This window comes from Engystomops pustulosus, chromosome 9, assembly GCF_040894005.1.
Source record: "Engystomops pustulosus chromosome 9, aEngPut4.maternal, whole genome shotgun sequence".
NCBI lineage: Eukaryota > Metazoa > Chordata > Amphibia > Anura > Leptodactylidae > Engystomops > Engystomops pustulosus.
The window spans coordinates 7,830,918-7,849,751 of NC_092419.1; the positions used below are offsets into that span (position 1 = coordinate 7,830,918).

Here is an 18,834-nt window from a genome sequence, read left to right on the forward strand (position 1 = left end):
GAGAATTGCAGCTGGGTGTATGTGATGTCTATGGGACTCCCAGTCAGAGTCAGCGGGAGAGGAAGAGTACTATGGGGCTTATATACTCAGGATCCGTGGACGCACTTTCATTGGATCTTCCGATGTTTTCGGGTTTTGCTCGGGCATGACAGGTATTTAACAGGTGTCTGTGCTGGGATTGTGTCGCACGTGATCAGATTTTGGCGCAACTGGGCTGCTTTCATGCAACAGAAATCGGGGGGCGGCTGTCAGACGATCCGACTGATTAGGACTGAGCGCAGGATTTAACCTTCAAATTGTGTCACAAGACAATGCACTTACATGCACCAGGAAGAAGAAGGTGAACTCTGTCGGACCTGTGCGAGGAAGTGACACATGCAGGATATCGGGCGCACGATCTTAGTGAATCGCGGCAAAGTGCATTATACACGGTCAATGCACTTTCTATGAACTCCAAGGAACGGATATGGCTTATGGCTTATAGAGCTTTGATCCTACTATATTATGATGCCATAAATCAAAGCTTTTGCCCTTAGGCCCCATTTACTAATCATTTTGTCCTTTTGACCCATTTTATCTGCCAGAATTGTATGAAACTGTTTGTGAAAGTCCTTGCAGGATCATTCCCCTTCCTCCCTAAAATTCTGGTTTTTGTACCTATTCTTCCATCTACTTTGTACATCACAATTAGTGATGTAAAGAGCCCCCCATGGATTGGAATGTAGCCCCCCCCCCACCACCAATTCTTTCCTATCTTGTTCTGAGAACTCGAAGTGGAGAGCAGCCAGATATCGCTGGATTCTGGCCTCCTGGCTCTCATCCATGTAAACACAGGAGCTGCGGCTCTGCTAGGGGAGATCTACAGGACAGACATGGAGTCACCGGGATGTGGGACACTTGTGTTCTCTGCTCTTCTAGGTCTTCTAGGATGTTATCTCCTATGGACATATCTCTGTAGGAGGCTCAGGCTTCCACCAGGACCGACCCCCCTCCCATTGCTTGGAAACTTGCTGGAGGTCAGAAATGGACAAATGGCCAAGACGTTAATGGAGGTGAGTGGGATTTATCCTTCATCATGAGATTTGTTCTGTACTAAAACCTTCGCACCCCAAAACAAACATAAATGAGGGACATTTTCACAGTTCAGCGGCAGGTCTGACCGGTTGCTCCGTATGTCTGATATGTAATGTGTTTCAGGAGCACTTTCTGGTAAGCAAGTTGTACAGTATGGGGGCAACATGGAGAGTATTGGCCATTATCTGGCTTGCACTGTGTATAGTGCTATTCTCTGGCTGGTACTGTGTATAGCGCTATTATCTATCTTGTATTATTATGATCTGTTTCTAAGTTTGCAGTAAACTCACCCTCTAGTAATGTAATTTCCTGGGGGATCTAATATCAGCACATACTGTACATACAATGGGAGATATTCCGAAATACTGTACATAGTATGGAAGATATTCCGAAATGAAGCTTCTGCAGCATCACCAATCCCACCGTGAGTTGTCTCTTTGTCCCTCTTCTCTGCAGTTGGGTAAGAAGTTCGGTTCTGTCTACACCTTTTATTTTGGACCTCACCCTGTGGTCGTGTTCTGTGGCTATGAAGCTGTCAAGGAGGCAATGGTGGACCATGGAGAAGACTTTATGGGTCGTGGCAGACAGCCCACAGTGGACAGAGTCTTCCAAGGATACGGTAAAAAATTACTTCACAGAGTTTTTTTATATATATAAAAAATACTCACAAATAAAAAGGAAACTCATTCATGAGGATTAAGGACCAGAGATTCCACCAACCTGTTATTCAGGACCGTGTTAGGATATCCTTCTACAGGAGATTTACCCATAGATTTTCCCAGAATACACTGTGCACTGTATACAGGGATCATACAGATGGCGGAAATGTTATGTTGCCGATAAGGAGTTTGTAGACGTCATAGGCTGAGCTATCCTCAAACATGCCCGGTGTTTGCCACATTTGCAGCACTGGTGCCACCCATGACTATTGGTCAGTACCAAGCTCACCATATACTGCAATACGGTGGAATTACTGTATGTGGTAGGAGTGAACAGACCCTCAGGTTCAGCTGACCAAACTTTGTTCAATGGTTGGTGGATTTGGGCAAAACTGAACCTGAACGGGTCCACTTATCGCTAATGATGAATTTATGGGACATCACTAAAGACAGGAAGGGGAATGGACTCTCACTCTTCTTTTGGCCCCTTGGGCAGTGTTGGACTAGCCAACCAGAGTACAAGAGGATCCTCCGGTGGGCCCAGGCTCTAAACCAGTACTGGGCCCCAGAGGTACAGCAGAATACCACCCAATTTGGAGTCTGTTTTCTAGAAGCTGATGGAGGGTGGGCCCCCAGCATAGTTAATCTGGTGGGCCTAAGGAACCCCAGTCCAACACTGTCTTGGGTTTTATGTTTTCAGCATTCAGATTGCATTTTATGGGCCCACCTGCATACACATTTCCTGCACCAGCGCATGCCCTCCCCCCATCGTGAGGGTCAAATTATGCAGGAGGCAACAACACGAGCATAAAACTGGATTCATTAGAAGAAACTCAACATTTTCATTTCAGGTCTAATTCCAAGTGAAGGAAACCGTTGGCGTCAGCTGAAGCGTTTCACCCTATCCACATTTAAATATTTTGGGGTGGGTCGGAGAACTATTGAGGATAGGATAAAGGAAGAATGCAGCTGCTTCGTGGAAGAGCTGGTATCCTACAAAGGTAAGTTACTACAGCAAATGCTATCATACTGTTATAAAAGAAACGGCTCCTGGTCATGTTGTTTAGGATTGGTTGAGAGAGATGCCATAAGATTACAGACAGTTAAAGCAGTTTATTTTTTAACCAAACAGCGCCACTGGTGTATGCAGGCCACGTGTGGTAATGCAGGCCCGTGGATCTTAGCTGCCATTGAACTGGTGATGTTAATGAGGGACGTGACTTATTTGTAATTTTCTTTAAGACTCTTTAAAAGTCTTTTACTTCAAAGAAAGGAAAAATGACATTCCCAAGCAAGAAGAAGGTAAGGGGGCCTATCGTTTAGGCTATGTCCAGAATATGGCCGCCATCTTGAAAGTTACCATATTGGATCAAGGGGAAATTTTGTCTTAGAAATCGATTGTGGTTAAAAAATGATCAAAACAGAAAGTCGTAACAACAACTGGGAACATTCCCTGTAATACACAGCTACATTCAGTCCCCTGTTTATGTACAGCATAGGTTCTTTAGGTTTGTTCTTAAGTTGAATTTGTATATAAGTCGGAACAGGTACGTTTTATATTATATATATATTATACATTTTTTCTTTCCCTGTGACAAGTGGATTTTAAAAATTTTGTCATGAGAATAAGGATTATGAGTAAATCTTCCTTCCAGACACCTTAAGCTGATCATTGCAGTCTGGGACTCAAGTAACATCCAGAGAGGTCACCAGAGGTCACAGGGGGCAGAGGGCTCCGTCTGTAACTAGTGGTTGCTTGTAAGTTGGGGACCGAGTGTATTTGAAACTGCATGAGAATTTATGAAGAATTTCTGTGGTGATATGAACTTATGAACCACATGAGATATTGCAGATCTGCCTTTGACTTGCTACATGACTGCCTCGCCATTGGAAAAACTCACCCATGATCCAAATTGTCTGCCTTCCAAAATAAGTGTTTTTGTTCATCCCATTACCAAGAAAGCAGAACATCAATGATCATAAAAGTCCATGTACTCCAAAAGGACAGTGAAAATGAAATCCTCCCATAAAAAACAAGCCCTCTCACTATGACACTGATGGAAATTTAAAAAATAATTTCTCTTATGACTTTGTAAAAAGTAGTAAAACACTGACAAACACTGAATCACCATAATCACACTGACCCATAGATTAAAGTTATTTGACACTGGGTTTAAAAATACATCTCATCCTACAAACAAAAAAAACAAGCCCTCACAAACCTGCTCTACCGAGAAGCTAGAAAATGTATGGTTCTAGGGATGTGATGATGACATTTTTTAAAATAATGCTAGAACTCTAAGAAATATACATTTAACTCTATGAAGAACCTACTAGGTCACTACAAGATGCCGATCCTACAATGATGTCTTTTTTCTGTCCAGGGCGTCAGTTTGACCCGGCGATAATCATCTCCAAAGCTGTGTCCAATGTTATCAGCTCAGTGGTGTTTGGGAACCGCTTCGAATATGACGACCCCAGGTTCCACAGAATGCTGGATATTTTTTACGAAACTTTTGAGCTCATGAGCTCCACCTGGGGGCAGGTACTATAAAATCCTGACCATGGGTATTTTTGATTTTCAATAAGTTTTACCAAATACCAATTAAATCACAAGTTACTGATATGAGCTTTTCTCAACATATACCAAGGTGGATGGTGCAAATGGTATAAAAAAATCATGAGCCAATCCTATCAATCCTATGTCTGCCTGTGTGCTGCCGCCCCAGTGGCGTTGTTGTGTACTGCAGCCTGTTAAGGAGTTTTCTAGAATGTTGTATGGAATTTGTTGTATGACATATCTATGCCAGGTTTGAGGTTTCAGCTGAAGCCTCTGCCCTCCGCTGTAATTCTGGTGCAAGTTATATTAAATTAATCTGCCCAGGTCCTGTCTGCTCAGGCCCGTCTTGTGCCGCACCACACACACAGGTAGGTAGGTGGATTGCAAACGGTTCAAAAAATCACTAAATATTTGGTAAACCCCCCCCCCCTCTGATTTGTGACTTTTTCATGCCTTCTACACCAGAAATGGAGCACAAGGCGAGATAATTAAGAAGTTTATATTTTTTCATATTCCAGATCCAAGACATGATCCCAATGATAATGAATCACATCCCGGGACCCCACCAGAAAATCACCACCTTATTAGAAGAGCTCAATGATTTTGTCGCTGAGCGAGTAAAACTGAACCAAGAAACATTGGACCCGGAGAATCCCAGGGATTACATAGACTGCTTTCTCATAAAAATGCAAGAGGTATGTACAGCACATCTAAAGGGGAGCTGCTGCAAAGCCAGAGACTATGCTAAAGGGAACTGGAAGGTCACTGTTATACGATGACAGTTTCCAATAGCCTCCGGTGCACCTGAATAATCCACTGTTTTTTAATAGTTTCTTTAAAATGATCTGCTCCCTGCCAGCAGTGTGTGCTAAGTCCTGGGGGGGGGGCAGTTGAAATGGTACAAGTCATCTTCTCCTTAATGCCTCCTCCCTCATCTCCTGGCAGAGGCTATTGGAACCTATCATGATGCAAAAATGACCTTCCTGATGACAGGATCCATTTCAGTCCAGTTATGTCCCTGAAGTGAAAGATAGTGATCTCGGAGAGGACGATGGTCCCACCTTTTGCTTGTCCTAGCCACACCCCATTTTAACTCCTTGACGCTCCATGGCATATATATATGAGACATGGGGTTTGCTGCATGTTGCAGCAAACACCCACCGCTAACACCCATGATTGGTGTTAGCACTGATCTCGGGTGTTAACCCTTTGATTGTGGCCGCAGAATCTTTGTTTTGATCGTCGCTCCATGTGATGTCATTGGGAGTGACCATTTGTTGCCTCGGGTCTCGTTTTAGTTGATCCATTGCAATGTAAAATTCCTTAGAACTGATATAAAAATAAATGAACAAGTAAAATCATAAACATAAAAAAATTAACAAAAAGTCATCTGAAGGTTGTACAATCCTCAAAATGGTCGCAATAAAAACGTGGGCGCATCTCGCAAAAAATTACCCCTCACAAAGCTCCAGACACCGAAGTATGAAAAAGTTATTAGTGTCAGGAGATGGCGGAACTAAGACAAATTTTTTTTCTGTACACAAGGTTTACATTTTTTAAAAAATGTATTAAAACACAATAGAACTTGTATAAATGTATTATCCCCGCATCGTACCGAACCAAAGAATAAATAAGAGGTGTTATTTGGAGCGCACAATGAAAGTTGTAAAATGGTGCGAATCCGTTTTCTCATCAATTTTACCGTATGTAGAATTTTTTTCCGCCTTTCCAGTACAAGGCACAGAATAATAAATACCATCAGTAAAAAGTACAATTAATTACGCAGAAATAAGCCCTCACACAACTCTGTACACAGAAAAAGGAAAAAGTTATAGATGTTTAGGGGGGGGGGGAGAAAAATGAACGAAAAAACGTTGTGTCCTTGAGGGGTGACAGGGAGTGCTGACAATGAAGAAAAACCATAGACTTGCTTAAAACTCAGTTCACAATAAGAGAAACCGAAAATTTCCCAAATTGTCTTAGAATTTTCCGCATCCTTACATTTTTTTAGGAGAAGGACAATCCTGAATCGGAATTCCACATGCGGAATCTCGTTCTTACTCTTAACAACCTGTTTTTCGCTGGTGGAGAGACCGTGGCCACAACATTAAAACATGGATTTCTTTTGCTCCTCAAGTATCCGGAGGTACAAGGTAGGTAGCCAAGTCCAGGTCCAGAGGATCTGATCTACTCTCCAGGGTTTGGACTAGGTGATCAATGTCTGATCAGCGGGTGTCTGACACAGCACCGGACATGGTTGTGGTTGGGCACAATGGACATGAAGTTGAAGCAATGTGGATATGGAGGCCACAGTTGCAGCTAAAATGTAACTACTACAATGATGGTATCTTAGGGCCCCAAAAACCACATTTATAACGTGACCTTAAATGGAGACTCTCAACAAAAAGATACCATAAAATATCACCCAAAAATTGTAAAATTCTGGCCATGTGGTGACCCTAACTGTGTCCCACCTTTTCCCACCGATAGGATATGGACCTCAAGTGTTCAGGTATTTATGGCTGTTTCTAAGGGAGAACTTAGTAATTTTTTTTCATTACCATGGAAACCATGGATAGATAATTGCAGAATACTTAACATTTATTACCTGATCTACTCAATGTGAAAAGCTGTTGGCAGCAGCGGCCACTGCTGGAGGAATGTGGAATGACATGTGCCCAATGATATACGGTCAAGAAGCCGTTCTCTGCTTTGACTGAGGGCTCATTCAGACGAGATATATTTGTTTCACATCTATTTCCTGCCCAGCCCAGTTGGTTGCCTTCCAACATTTGAGGTAGAACAGACTGCATACTGCATACAGACGTCATCCGTATATATATTTTTTTCTATAGAGGTCCGTGGTCCGCACGCGAGAAAAAAATAGTGCAGACAAAAAAATTACATGTGAACAGGCCCATAATAAATAGTGGATCAGCGTTCTAAGATGGATGCTATAAAGATTTCAGAAACCTAATAAAGGGAATCCAAATTCAAAGACCCTTTTTATATTAATCTTCACAAAACAATGTTCTGAATAAATTAGAAAGATTCAAATTTCTTACCATTTCAGCAAAGTTACATCAAGAAATAGATGATGTGATCGGACGGAACCGGCAGCCGAATATCACTGACCGGAGTGAGATGCCCTACACCGAGGCGGTGATCCACGAGATCCAGAGGTTCAGTAATGTGATCCCCATGAACGCTCCGCACTCTACTACCAGGGACACCGTCTTCAGAGGATACAACATCCCAAAGGTATCCCGTAACCAAGTCCCATCACATCAGTACATGGTCCATCTGCAGTGAAACGGGTTTAACGAGATTTTATACTGATGACTTATTCCTTTTGATAGGTCATCAATACTAGATAAGGGACACGGATAGGTAAGTGAGGGACACGGATAGGCAGGTGAGGGACATGGATAGGCAGGTGATGGACACGGATAGGCAGGTGACAGACACGGATAGGTAGGTGAGGGACACGGATAGGTAGGTGAGGGACACGGATAGGCAGGTGACGAACACGGATAGGTAGGTGACGGACACGGATAGGCAGGTGACGGACACGGATAGGCAGGTGACAGACACGGATAGTTAGGTGAGGGACACGGATAGGTAGGTGGTGTCATATTCACGTCACGTGTCCTGGCTGCAGCTTAGTTTCATTCAAATGGGATGAACAAATGGGATGTGTGTGTGGGGGGGCAGGATATTAGGGAATTTACCAAAAGTCATCTATTACTAGTTCTGCTCAGCTTTCCTGACATGTAAAGTGAGGCCTCCTGTCTTTTACATCATGAGCCGGAGATTCCTGACCATAAAATGGCCGCAGATGGAGGGCCATGTGATCTCTCTCTGGAAATGAACAATCACCTTGATCTATATTCATGACCATAAGGTCCTGGCAGGGCGATTACTTATGGACCAATAGAGATCACATGACCCTCCATCTTGGGCCATTTTATGGTCAGGAATCTCCGGCTGATGAGATAAAAGACAGGAGGCGTCACTTTACATATCAGGAAAGCGAAGCAGAACTAATAATAGATGTGTTGTGGTAAATTACCTGATATCCTGCCCCCACATCAAACAACATTACAAAAAACATGTCCATTAGGACACGGCACCTTTTTATGTTTTTGCCTCCCCTATCACCAGCAACCTGCTCAATGGGGGTCAGACTACTGGGCCCCAGCTGATATATAGAATGGGGGCATGGATTTTACTATTTGATGGAGGGGTCGGTTGAGCATGAATCCTGCTGCTCCACTCAAAGGGGGATCTTCATCAGGACTTGTACGCTAGTTTCCTGGCCGAGAAATAATGGTAAGGCCCAGTGAGCTGCCAGGCTTTGTGATTATTTCCCCCTTACCTCCAAGCCAAGTCGGTGAGGAGTGAGTAGTGGGCTTGCGGAGGGCATTGTTGCAGGGTGCACTCGCTATTACCTGTGACCACTCAGGCCTCAACAGTCACCGGATGTAGATTTGTATCTCACTGTAGCCAGATACACCAGGAGGCAGTAGCCAAAAGTACCAGCGCTATAGCAGTGCCAGGAGTCGGCTAGCACAGTGCTTGGGTATCTCATAGATGATACCATTTATTGGGGGTTATTATCATTAGGAAACTCCTTGGGACACTTCTATGACTGCCATTCAGATTTATTATAGTAGCTTTGGCCCTATGTCAGCACATACCCCAGGAGTGCAGTAAGGTGACTATACAACTTTTTATGCAATTTGTTGCCAGTTTTAATGACAAAGAGTTAGGAAAATCCTATGATAAATGTCCCTATTAAATATTTAACCAGGACGCATAATGGACCTGCTACTCCATCTATTGGAGGGGACAGGACCCCATTATCATGATGTTTGGATGTCTGCAATGAGACCTCCACCAAACAAACCGTTGTTCCAGCTCACTCGTTGTAACTTGTGACATATGATGTAATAAGAGGAGACTCTGAAAGCCTTAGGCTTAGCACATTGTAGAGAAAGTCTCCTCCGCGTCCAAGATGAACATCACAGCATCTTTATTGTGGTCAAATAAAATACATGGCGCAGTTACAGATGGCACAAAGGATACAATGGTCAGTTTTATCTAGAGGGACATCTGTAACTCCCCCATGTTTTTATTTGGCCTCAAAAAAGATGCCAGGGGGCCCCTTTAGGACAGGGGGCCCTGGGTAAATTCCCAGTTTGCCACCCCCACCTAACGCCGGCCCTAGATAGAGGATTACAAAAAAACTTTGGAAAATCGTTTTAATGGGCTGGATATGCTGGGTTCTACTGGGTGAGATATATTAATTTGTGGCTAATCTTTGTTAAAGGGGGGGATTCTGAGAACATAAAAAGACCTATTTGTGGCCGGAGGGGTCTGGTTAAAGAAAAAACATTTAATTTACTTTCACGGCATCCAGCGCTGCCATCTCTCCGGTCCGTGCCCAATGTAAACAAACAGGGGCACAGAAGCCACGCTGCGTTCAGCTTCTGGTCGACCAAGGTTGTCGGCCCACCTGTCCCTATCCCCAGCGCTGTATCATGTGGGACTGATGTGCGTGGGCGATCACCTTGGCCGGGCGGAGACATAGTACAGCGGAGCTTCCGTGCCCCTGATTGTTTAAATGGGTCACAGGCCTGAGTATTGCCAGCGCAGGGCACTCGGAGGGACAGTGGAGGTAAGTACATGTTATTTTTTTTAATCAACCCCCTCCCCGCCACCAATAGGCTTTTTTTTATGCTCTCGGACAACCCCTTTAATAGATAATGATATCTTCTTTTTATAAAACTCAATCACCACATTACACATCTACAATATCACAGATGGTTATATTTGTCCACAGCTGATGATTGGCTCCAGGATGATTCACATTGACTCTTTATACTTTTTTCCCACTTTCTAGGGCACTGGAGTCTGCGCCTTGCTGTGTTCTGTACTAGAAGATCCAATGTATTTTGCTACCCCAGACAAATTTAATCCGAACCATTTCTTGGATTCTGAGGGAAATTTCAAGAGAAATGAGGCATTTGCCCCATTTTCTTTAGGTAAGATCAGTAAATTATAAGAAATTGCTAAGAATTTGAGGAAGCTGTATGAAGATCGGAAGATCACTATGGAACATACATCAAAATATCTACCATGAGCTATGGTCATGTGTAGTGATGAGCAGAACCGTTCTAGTCCGCTAGTTTCAGCTGAACCTTGAACAAAAGTTTGGTTTGGGTACCAGAAAGGCGCTGGGAGCTGGTGCGGACCAGCATTTTGCCTAAGATCGTCACTCCCCATGACATCATGGAGAGATGATTGGCAGAAAAATGGCGGCAGATTATCACCCGCAATGGTACAAATTGGTATTTTTCCTAGGATTGTCGCTCCCTGTGATGCCTTCAGAGAGCAAGGTTCCCAGGGAAAATGGGAAAATGGTGTTGGCGGCTTTGACAACACTTAAATGTGACGGCTTTGCCGATGGCATTTCACTGAATAGCACCTGCGATGGGTGCCGGCACTGATTGGGGTGTCATAGGCAAGGTTGAGCCCAAACACCAAACTTCTGGCTAAAACTTGATATTTAGTGACCCAAGCTGGATGCAACATCTGAAGATTGAATACTTAAACATTTTCTCAATTCACAGGGAAGAGGTCCTGTCTTGGAGAAGGTCTGGCTCGCATGGAACTCTTCCTGTTCTTGACATCGATTCTACAGAATTTCGAGCTGACCTCTGAGACACAGTTTACAGACTCCGATATTTACCCCAGAATGACCGGTTTTGCCAACGTTCCGATCTCCTACCAGTTGTCCTTTGTGTCTCGTTGACGTGGACATCCTTTGAAGACCACTCCGTCCTACACACATTAATGTTCTAGAACCTTAAAGGGAACTTGTCACCAGGTTTTATCTCCCCTAAACTACTAGTCCCCTCAGGTAGGGTATGAAATGTCTTTTCTAGAATTCCTTTTTTTCAAAAAAATAAAAGAACAACCCCAAAGTCAGGCAAATATGACTCTTCTCACCTCATTTTCACATCAGATGAGATACGTTTAGTGGTTGCAGGGGTCGTGTTACATCAGAAACCCCTATCTTTGCTTCTATGGCACCTAGAAATAAGGTTGATAATAAGATGATAATCACATGGGTCAGTGAGCTACAGTGCTGGACATTCAGGGAGTTAAAAAAGTGCAGGGACTTTGGCTGCAGCTTGCATCTCCAGCTATGGGGCAGATTTACTTACCAGGTGTGCGTTCTCTGCGGTGGATTCGGGTCTTCCGGCGATTCACTAAGGCAGTTCCTCCGACGTCCACCAGGTGTCGCTGCTGCGCTGAAGTCCGCTGAGGTCCACCGAAGTTCACGATCCATTGCCGGGTGAAGGTAAGCGCGTGTCCAGCGACACTTTTTTTAAAAAAATGCGGCGGTTTCTCCGAATCCGTCGGGTTTTCGTTTCGCCAGGCCCCCCGATTTCTGTCGCGTGCATGCCAGCACCGATGCACCACAATCCGAACGCGTGCCTCAAAATCCGGGGGCAATTCAGGGAAAATCGGCGCATATCGGAAATATTCGGGTAACCCGCCGTAAAAACGCCATTCGGGCCCTTTGTAAATGACCCCCTATGTCTTTGGCTGCCTGTATCTCTGGTTCTGTAGCTCATAAAGCCATAAGCCTGATGTGATCTAAAAGATGAGATCTGTATCTTTAATATGAGACAAAAACATGTTTCTTATTGAACAGAAGAGAGAGGCTTCTAAAGTGATGCTACTAAAGTGTGCAAATGCTAAACTTGACTCATCTCATGTAAAAATGAGGTGCAAAGTCATATTTTTTAGATTATTTTTTTTTACAGGTAAACACATAAAAGAGGAAATTCTAGAAAGGACATTTCATACCCGACCTAAGTAGGTTGAGTTGGGTAAAACCAGATGACAGGTCCCCTTTAAAGAATCTTTTCATAAGAAAACTCATATACTTACCTCTCCGGAGAGCCGCTTTGTTCTGGGTAGACTCTTTGCTATTAAACCAGAAGTGATAAAATTAAAGTTATACATTGTCACCGGACATCTGTTCTTAGTTCTATCCTTAGCAGTAACTCTGGACTGAGATCAGGTCAGACATTACAGTGAGCCCACTATGTACAAGATGGTATCAATTCTGGTTGTAATAAAGCTTTTCTAGTCTGAAAACGCAATCATTGAGTTCATTTGTGGAGGCTCTACCGACCATGGAATGAAATGCCTAGTATGGGTTGTATTTAGTACCTGTTCAGTACCTGGTGTTGCTCTGTAAAATGCTTTGTCGCTCTTATTTTAATCTTTAATCTTATTTCAATCGTGTCCCTGACCATGATCCTGCTCAACGTCAACAACCTGGACCGATCCGCTTTGCGGCGTGCTCTGGTGAGAACCGGCTGCCACTTAGACTCCGCTCCGAGGTGTTGGCTTGCATCATCGCTCGTGGTGGTACAACGGGTCCACTACCCCTGATCCTGACAAGTTAAAAAACCTCTTGGGGGTTTCCTCAGCAGACATGGCACATTACATGCAGTCTAATGGCTTTCCATCAGAGGCGGAGCTAGATGTTAAGCATAGGGGGTGTAAGCCCACCCACGTGGATCCTCAACCCAGGTGTACCAGTATTTCACCATACAATGACAGAGTAGCAGTAGATACTGGTTATCCTAAATCCTCCTTATAAATAATTATGGGATAAAAAATGTATTGACTTACAGGAGACATTTCTGTATATATTTCCTGTCTCTTCCACTTATACCTACAGGTCCTTTGTGCAGTGAAGCCAGGGTGTACTACTCCGGCTTCATAGTTCATGCTGTGTACCTATAGCGCTTGTGCAGTGATACCAGGGTGTACTACTCCGGCTTCATAGAACATGCTGTGTACCTATAGCGCTTGTGCAGTGATACCAGGTAGTACTACTCTGGCTTTATAGTACATGCTGTGTACCTACAGCGCTTGTGCAGTGATACCAGGGTGTACTACTCCGGCTTCATAGTTCATGCTGTGTACCTATAGCGCTTGTGCAGTGATACCAGGGTGTACTACTCCGGCTTCATAGAACATGCTGTGTAACTTCAACACTTGTGCAGTGATACCAGGTAGTACTACTTCGGCTTCATAGTACATGCTTTACACCTACAGCGCTTGTGCAGTGATACCAGGGTGTACTACTCTGGCTTCATAGTTCATGCTGTGTACCTATAGCGCTTGTGCAGTGATACCAGGTAGTACTACTCTGGCTTCATAGTACATGCTGTGTACCTATAGTGCTTGTGCAGTGATACCAGGGTGTCATACTCCAGCTTCATAGTACATGCTGTGTACCTATAGCGCTTGTGCAGTGATACCAGGTAGTACTACTCTGGCTTCATAGTACATGCTGACTACTCTGGCTTCATAGTACATGCTGTGTACCTATAGCGCTTGTGCAGTGATACCAGGGTGTCATACTCCGGCTTCATAGTACATGCTGTGTAACTACAGAACTTGTGCAGTGATACCAGGGAGTACTGTAAGGCAGTGGCTGCAAGCAGAGGCAGTGTGGGGCAAAGACACCACTCCACCTGACACCCTGGTAGCTCCAACTCTGCTTTCCATGAAACATAAGTTCCTCCAGATAGAGACACCATTTTAGGTTTTAATTCGAAACTATTCAATCTCACCAATCCACAGGAAATCCAGAATCCCCAGATGTTTCACAGAAAACATTTCCTCTAGTACACACTATGACCGCGTGCACCTTGTATCCTGAGACCTGTCCTCCAATGACCCTGGTCACTTTATGATAAGATACAAATCATTGACAAACACAGCAAGAGGATAAATATTCAGCTTCATGCCAGCTGTACAGATAGGATCAGTGCCAGTCCAACCCACCCATGAAGCAGCACTGTCCAACCATCTATTGTACATGTGGCCTTCAGATGTTCCCCTGATGTCAGATATTGAAGGATCCAGGTCATTGAATTTAAAAATGTCAAATCCCTTTTATCTCAGGTCACCTGAGGACAAAACTCGCTTGTACTTATTGTACAACGTCAATCTATAGTTAACTGGACGATGTTACTGTCAGTTGTGTAGCATATACAATGCCAAATGGATCAATGCGCCAATGAGAGGCAGTCCCAATGCTAAATGGCCTTCTGATACGGCTGAGATCCCACCACTAGGACCCTCACTGATCACTAGAATGCTCCATTTAACTGCTGGATTGCCATATCGTTTTGGTGTCCTGCCACCCCATTTAGTCTACGAAATGGATTTTTGAGAAGACCCCTTGAAGCCCTAAAATTCCAAACAGCGACAGCGAATTAGACTAATCGTTAAGCAATAGTTTAGATCTAGGAACTATATAAAAATTAAGGGGCCACAATAATGGAGTATAGTTAAGTGTGTGAAAGTGCAGTCCAAAAACGCACCAAGAACGCACCATGTGACTGCACCCTAACTGCATAGTAGATCGGGATTATCCACACGTCTCATCTACCGGCTTCATAAAAACCGCAGCATTTAGCTTTTGCAGTGAATTTTTCGACTCTTTCCGACATTCTTCTTTATTTAAAAGAAATTCATCAAAATAGCCCCACCTCCAGATGTAAGTGGCTGTCCCACCGGCCATGGGACTAAGCTGCGTCTGTTATGGGCCGGAATGGGTTCTGGCTATAGCTAATGTGCAGGCACAGGACAGGAATGACCCACGCTGGTCCCCTCCACCACGGGGTGCGCCTCATCTTGCCCACTTGGTGATAAGATGGCTTATAGAGGAAGTCATCGCAGTTCCTGGAGGTGTGCCAGATAACTGATACATGCCCCCTATCAATGACTAATAAGCTGTAGTCTTAAATATAGAATTCAGATGGCAAATGTTAACAATATCATCTGTTAGGTAACATGTGTACAGATGGTCCCCAACTTAAGAACACCCGACTCACAGATGACCCCTAGTTACAAACGGACCTCTGGATGTTGGTAATTTCCTGTACTTTAGCTTTAGGCTACAATAATCAGCTGTAACAGTTATCACAGGTGTCTGTAATGAAGCTTTATTGTTATTCCTGATTCTTATGACAACCCAACATTTTTAAAATCCAATTGTGACAAAAACAAATTTGTCTGGAGCTAGAATTTTAAAATTTACAGTTCCGACTTACATACAAATTTAACTTACTACACAGGTTACTACTGTTATATTAATTAGTTTGCGTTGGAGGCAATAATGTCATTGGTGGAACTAAACTAGTTGCACCCTCATGTACGGTGTGATAAATCCTTTTACGAATTGACTCCTGTATGAAACATCTCACACACTTAACAACAACAAAAAATAACAATAACAAAAAAATCTAAAAAAGTTTTTAAAAAAGTTAATATCATTCAGACTTGTAGAAATGCTGACTAGACATCGGAGCATCTAATATATTCAAATCTTTCCACTCACCTTGTACTTACCTCACTCCTAGGCACCAATGGTCTGGGTTCTGGAAACAAGGGAGTGGTTTGAGATCTATATAAAGAGTAAGCCTTGGATCTATATACAGCCTCCTGGTAGTTGGTTTGAGGTAAGAAAATGTGGGTCATAAAGTAAATGCAAAACCTGGCGCATTAGTAGGAGAGGGAGGGCCCCATAGCAGATTTCTTAATGGGGCTCCCTTAAAAAAAATATACATTTATTTACAATCACACACATTTATGTACTTATATACTGTAGAAAAGTGCAAGGTGTCGTGGTGGGCGGTAGATACGTGTCACCGTGGTGCCTGGCCTTGGTGAAGTAAAAACCATTATTGCTGGTGTCAGCGGCGTTTGGCCACTGACACACTTGGTTATTTTAGCATCGCTGCAATGCAGCTGATCCGAGACGGGTTTTTTCTGGAGCAGTCACAGTGCTGGGTGGGATGGCTGCTCCCACGTTCCAGGCCAGGGCATGCAGCCCTATCTGAAGCCACCTGTGTCAGATGAAGGTGTGTGGTTCCCTACCTGTGTGTAGCTGAGTGGAACACAGGGAATAGCAGAGCCAGAGCTGAGCCTTGCTGTGTGGGGAAGTCTGAGGACTGGAAAGGTGCTCCTAGCCTAGGAGGGTGAAATATGGTACTGTGCATGTTAGTGTGAACTGTGCTTGATAACATGGACTGAGATTTATCATATGGACTATGTGCTTTGTTTTGCCGGCTGGAGCAAGCCCTTTTGCCTGTTATTTTAATGTCCAAAATAAAGACACCTGTTTTGTTCACTTGAAAGACTGCTGCCTGGCGCTTCTCTAAAGGCTACCATTTGAGTTGAACCCCTTACAATTGGTGGAGGATGCGGGCACGATTCCCCTTTAAAAGACTTCATGTCCTGGGTTAAGGCTGCTGCTGACATAAAAGTCCACAGAGAAAAAATGGAGGACCTTGTAAAGCATCTGGTGCAGCCCAGCGCTCAGCAGCAAGAGACAAAACAGTTGCTCATTAAACAGATGGACATGGTGGCAGAAGCAATCAGCGTCAAGGAGACCACAGCGCCACCTACCAGGTAGATGGGCAGCGTGTGAGAAAAGCAGAGGCATTGCAAAAAATGACTTCCGTACTGTCTTTGAGAGGGTCGCTGAACGTGAGAGACTGCCAGTTGAGTAATGGGCTGAAGTCTTGGCCCCGTTTCTCACAGGTGAGCCACAAAAGGCCTACTATGATCTGTCTCTGCTAGGGAATATGAAAAGTTGAAAGCTGAGATCCTAGAACTCCTTGGTGTAACTGTTACGGTTCGAGCTCAGAGAGTGCATTATTGGGGTTACAAGAGGGACAAGCCCCCAAGGTCCCAAATGTTCGACCTTCTGCGCCTTGTCCAAAAAATGTTACAGCCGGATGTCTGTTCCCCAGCAAAAATGTTAGAGCATGTGGTGATGGACCACTATGTTCATGTACTCCCCAAGCCAGTGCAATGCTGGGTTGAACAGGGAAATCCCCAGACCGCAGATGACTTAGTGGGTCTGGTGGAGAGATATCAGATGGTTGAGAACTTAATTGCGGACCCAGCACCCCTGACCTCTCCTTACTGGTGTGCCCAAAGTGACTCTGGAAGCCAAGTCCTCTCGTGAAGGACATTCCAAGGCCAAGAATGTACCTGAGACAACATCTAGACCCACCGTGAGAAAAATCATCTGCTGGAGATACCATGCTCCAGTTCATATGGCGGCTCAGTGCTCTCTCAATGCGGAACCCATGGACTGTTCGGTTGGGAGGCGGAGCTCTATGTTTGCATCTTGCATGCAGTGCTGTGTCAAATACGGAAAAGGGATTACCACTTTGTACAATTAGGGTGAATGGTACCCCCATAATCGGACTCCTGGAGTAAGGGAGTTTGGTAACACTTGTGACAGCCCGTATATCTCATGAGTTGGTCCCTGGGAAGACTTTGGGGGTCACCTGTATAAATGGGGATACCAAAGTATACAGAGTGGGCCATTTCACCTTAAAGAGAGATGGGGGCACAATATCCCACCAGGTTGGAATCGTGCAAGGACTAATGCATAATTGTTGGTCGGGACTGTCCTTTGTTTTGGGGTCTTTGGGAAAAGGTGGTACAGCAGAGACTACCAGAGGGAAAGGACATCCCCTTGAGCACAGACCCCCACAGACTCATGTTGGGGGACAGGGAGGAAGGGTCAACTGTTGAGGATACTGTCCCAGACCTGGAGGTGACTAGGGGTAACTTTGGGACGCCCAACTTCAAGATGAAGTCCTAAAAGGTGCTCTTACTAATGTAGTGGTAATTAATGGGGTTCCTTAGGAGCTAGGGGCAGACAAAAGATTTCCTCATTTTGCGATGAATGAAAATTTGCTGTACCGAGTGACAAAATCCATGAGGACATAGTGGAACAGCTCCTGGTTCACAAACAGTATAGGCGCCTGGTCATGGACCTGGCGCATAACCATGTGTTGGGAGGCCATTTGGGGATGGATAAGACAATAGAGAGAATTCTACGCAGGTTCTACTGGCCGGGATGTTACCAGGAGGTCAGAGATTATTGTCAGTCATGTCCTACTTGCCAAGTAACTTCCACGGTGGCAAACTTCCTAATTCCATTGTCGATTATCGAAGTACCCTTTGAAAGGGTAGGCATGGATTTGGTAGGGCCTCTAGTAAAATCAGCTAGGGGTCACCAGTATATACTAGTGCTAGTGAATTATGCTACCAGGTATCCAGAGGCCATTTCCCTGAGAAAGGCCTCCTCCAAGGTTATCGCCAGAGAATTGTTTTTCTAGATATTTTCTAGAACAGGGCTACCTAAGGAGATTCTGACTTCATTCATGTCCAGGGTGATGCAGGATCTTTGTAAGGTACTGAAGGTTACTCAACTACGCACCTCTTTTTACCACCCACAGACAGATGGGTTGGTGGAACGTTTCAACAAGATCTTGAAGGCTATGTTAAAGAAGGTAGTTCAGAAAGATGGCAGGGACTGGGATTACCTTACCTGTTGTTTTCCATTAGGGAGGTACCCCAAGCCTCCACAGGGTTCTCTCCATTCGAGCGGTTGTATGCCCGACCCCCATGAGG

General features: G+C 44.4%; 1 protein-coding gene across 1 annotated transcript; it reads left to right on the forward strand.

Annotated features, from left to right (window-relative positions):
* Positions 1-798: 798 nt before the first annotated feature.
* Positions 799-12,468, forward strand: LOC140077748 (cytochrome P450 2G1-like). The gene is made up of 9 exons (XM_072125184.1): positions 799-1,052; positions 1,531-1,693; positions 2,585-2,734; positions 4,118-4,278; positions 4,812-4,988; positions 6,305-6,446; positions 7,367-7,554; positions 10,199-10,340; positions 10,929-12,468. The coding sequence occupies exons 1-9, from the start codon at positions 873-875 to the stop codon at positions 11,108-11,110; spliced, it is 1,485 nt and encodes a 494-aa protein (XP_071981285.1). The 5' UTR covers positions 799-872; the 3' UTR covers positions 11,111-12,468.
* Positions 12,469-18,834: the final 6,366 nt, after the last annotated feature.

Excerpts from the sequence above, each read along its gene's own strand:
- LOC140077748 (XM_072125184.1), top strand. The coding sequence starts at position 873 with ATGGAGTCACCGGGATGTGGGACACTTGTGTTCTCTGCTCTTCTAGGT. Across the intron at positions 1,694-2,584 it reads CAGAGTCTTCCAAGGATACG|GTCTAATTCCAAGTGAAGGA; the intron begins GTAAAAAATTAC and ends TTTTCATTTCAG. Across the intron at positions 10,341-10,928 it reads ATTTGCCCCATTTTCTTTAG|GGAAGAGGTCCTGTCTTGGA; the intron begins GTAAGATCAGTA and ends CTCAATTCACAG.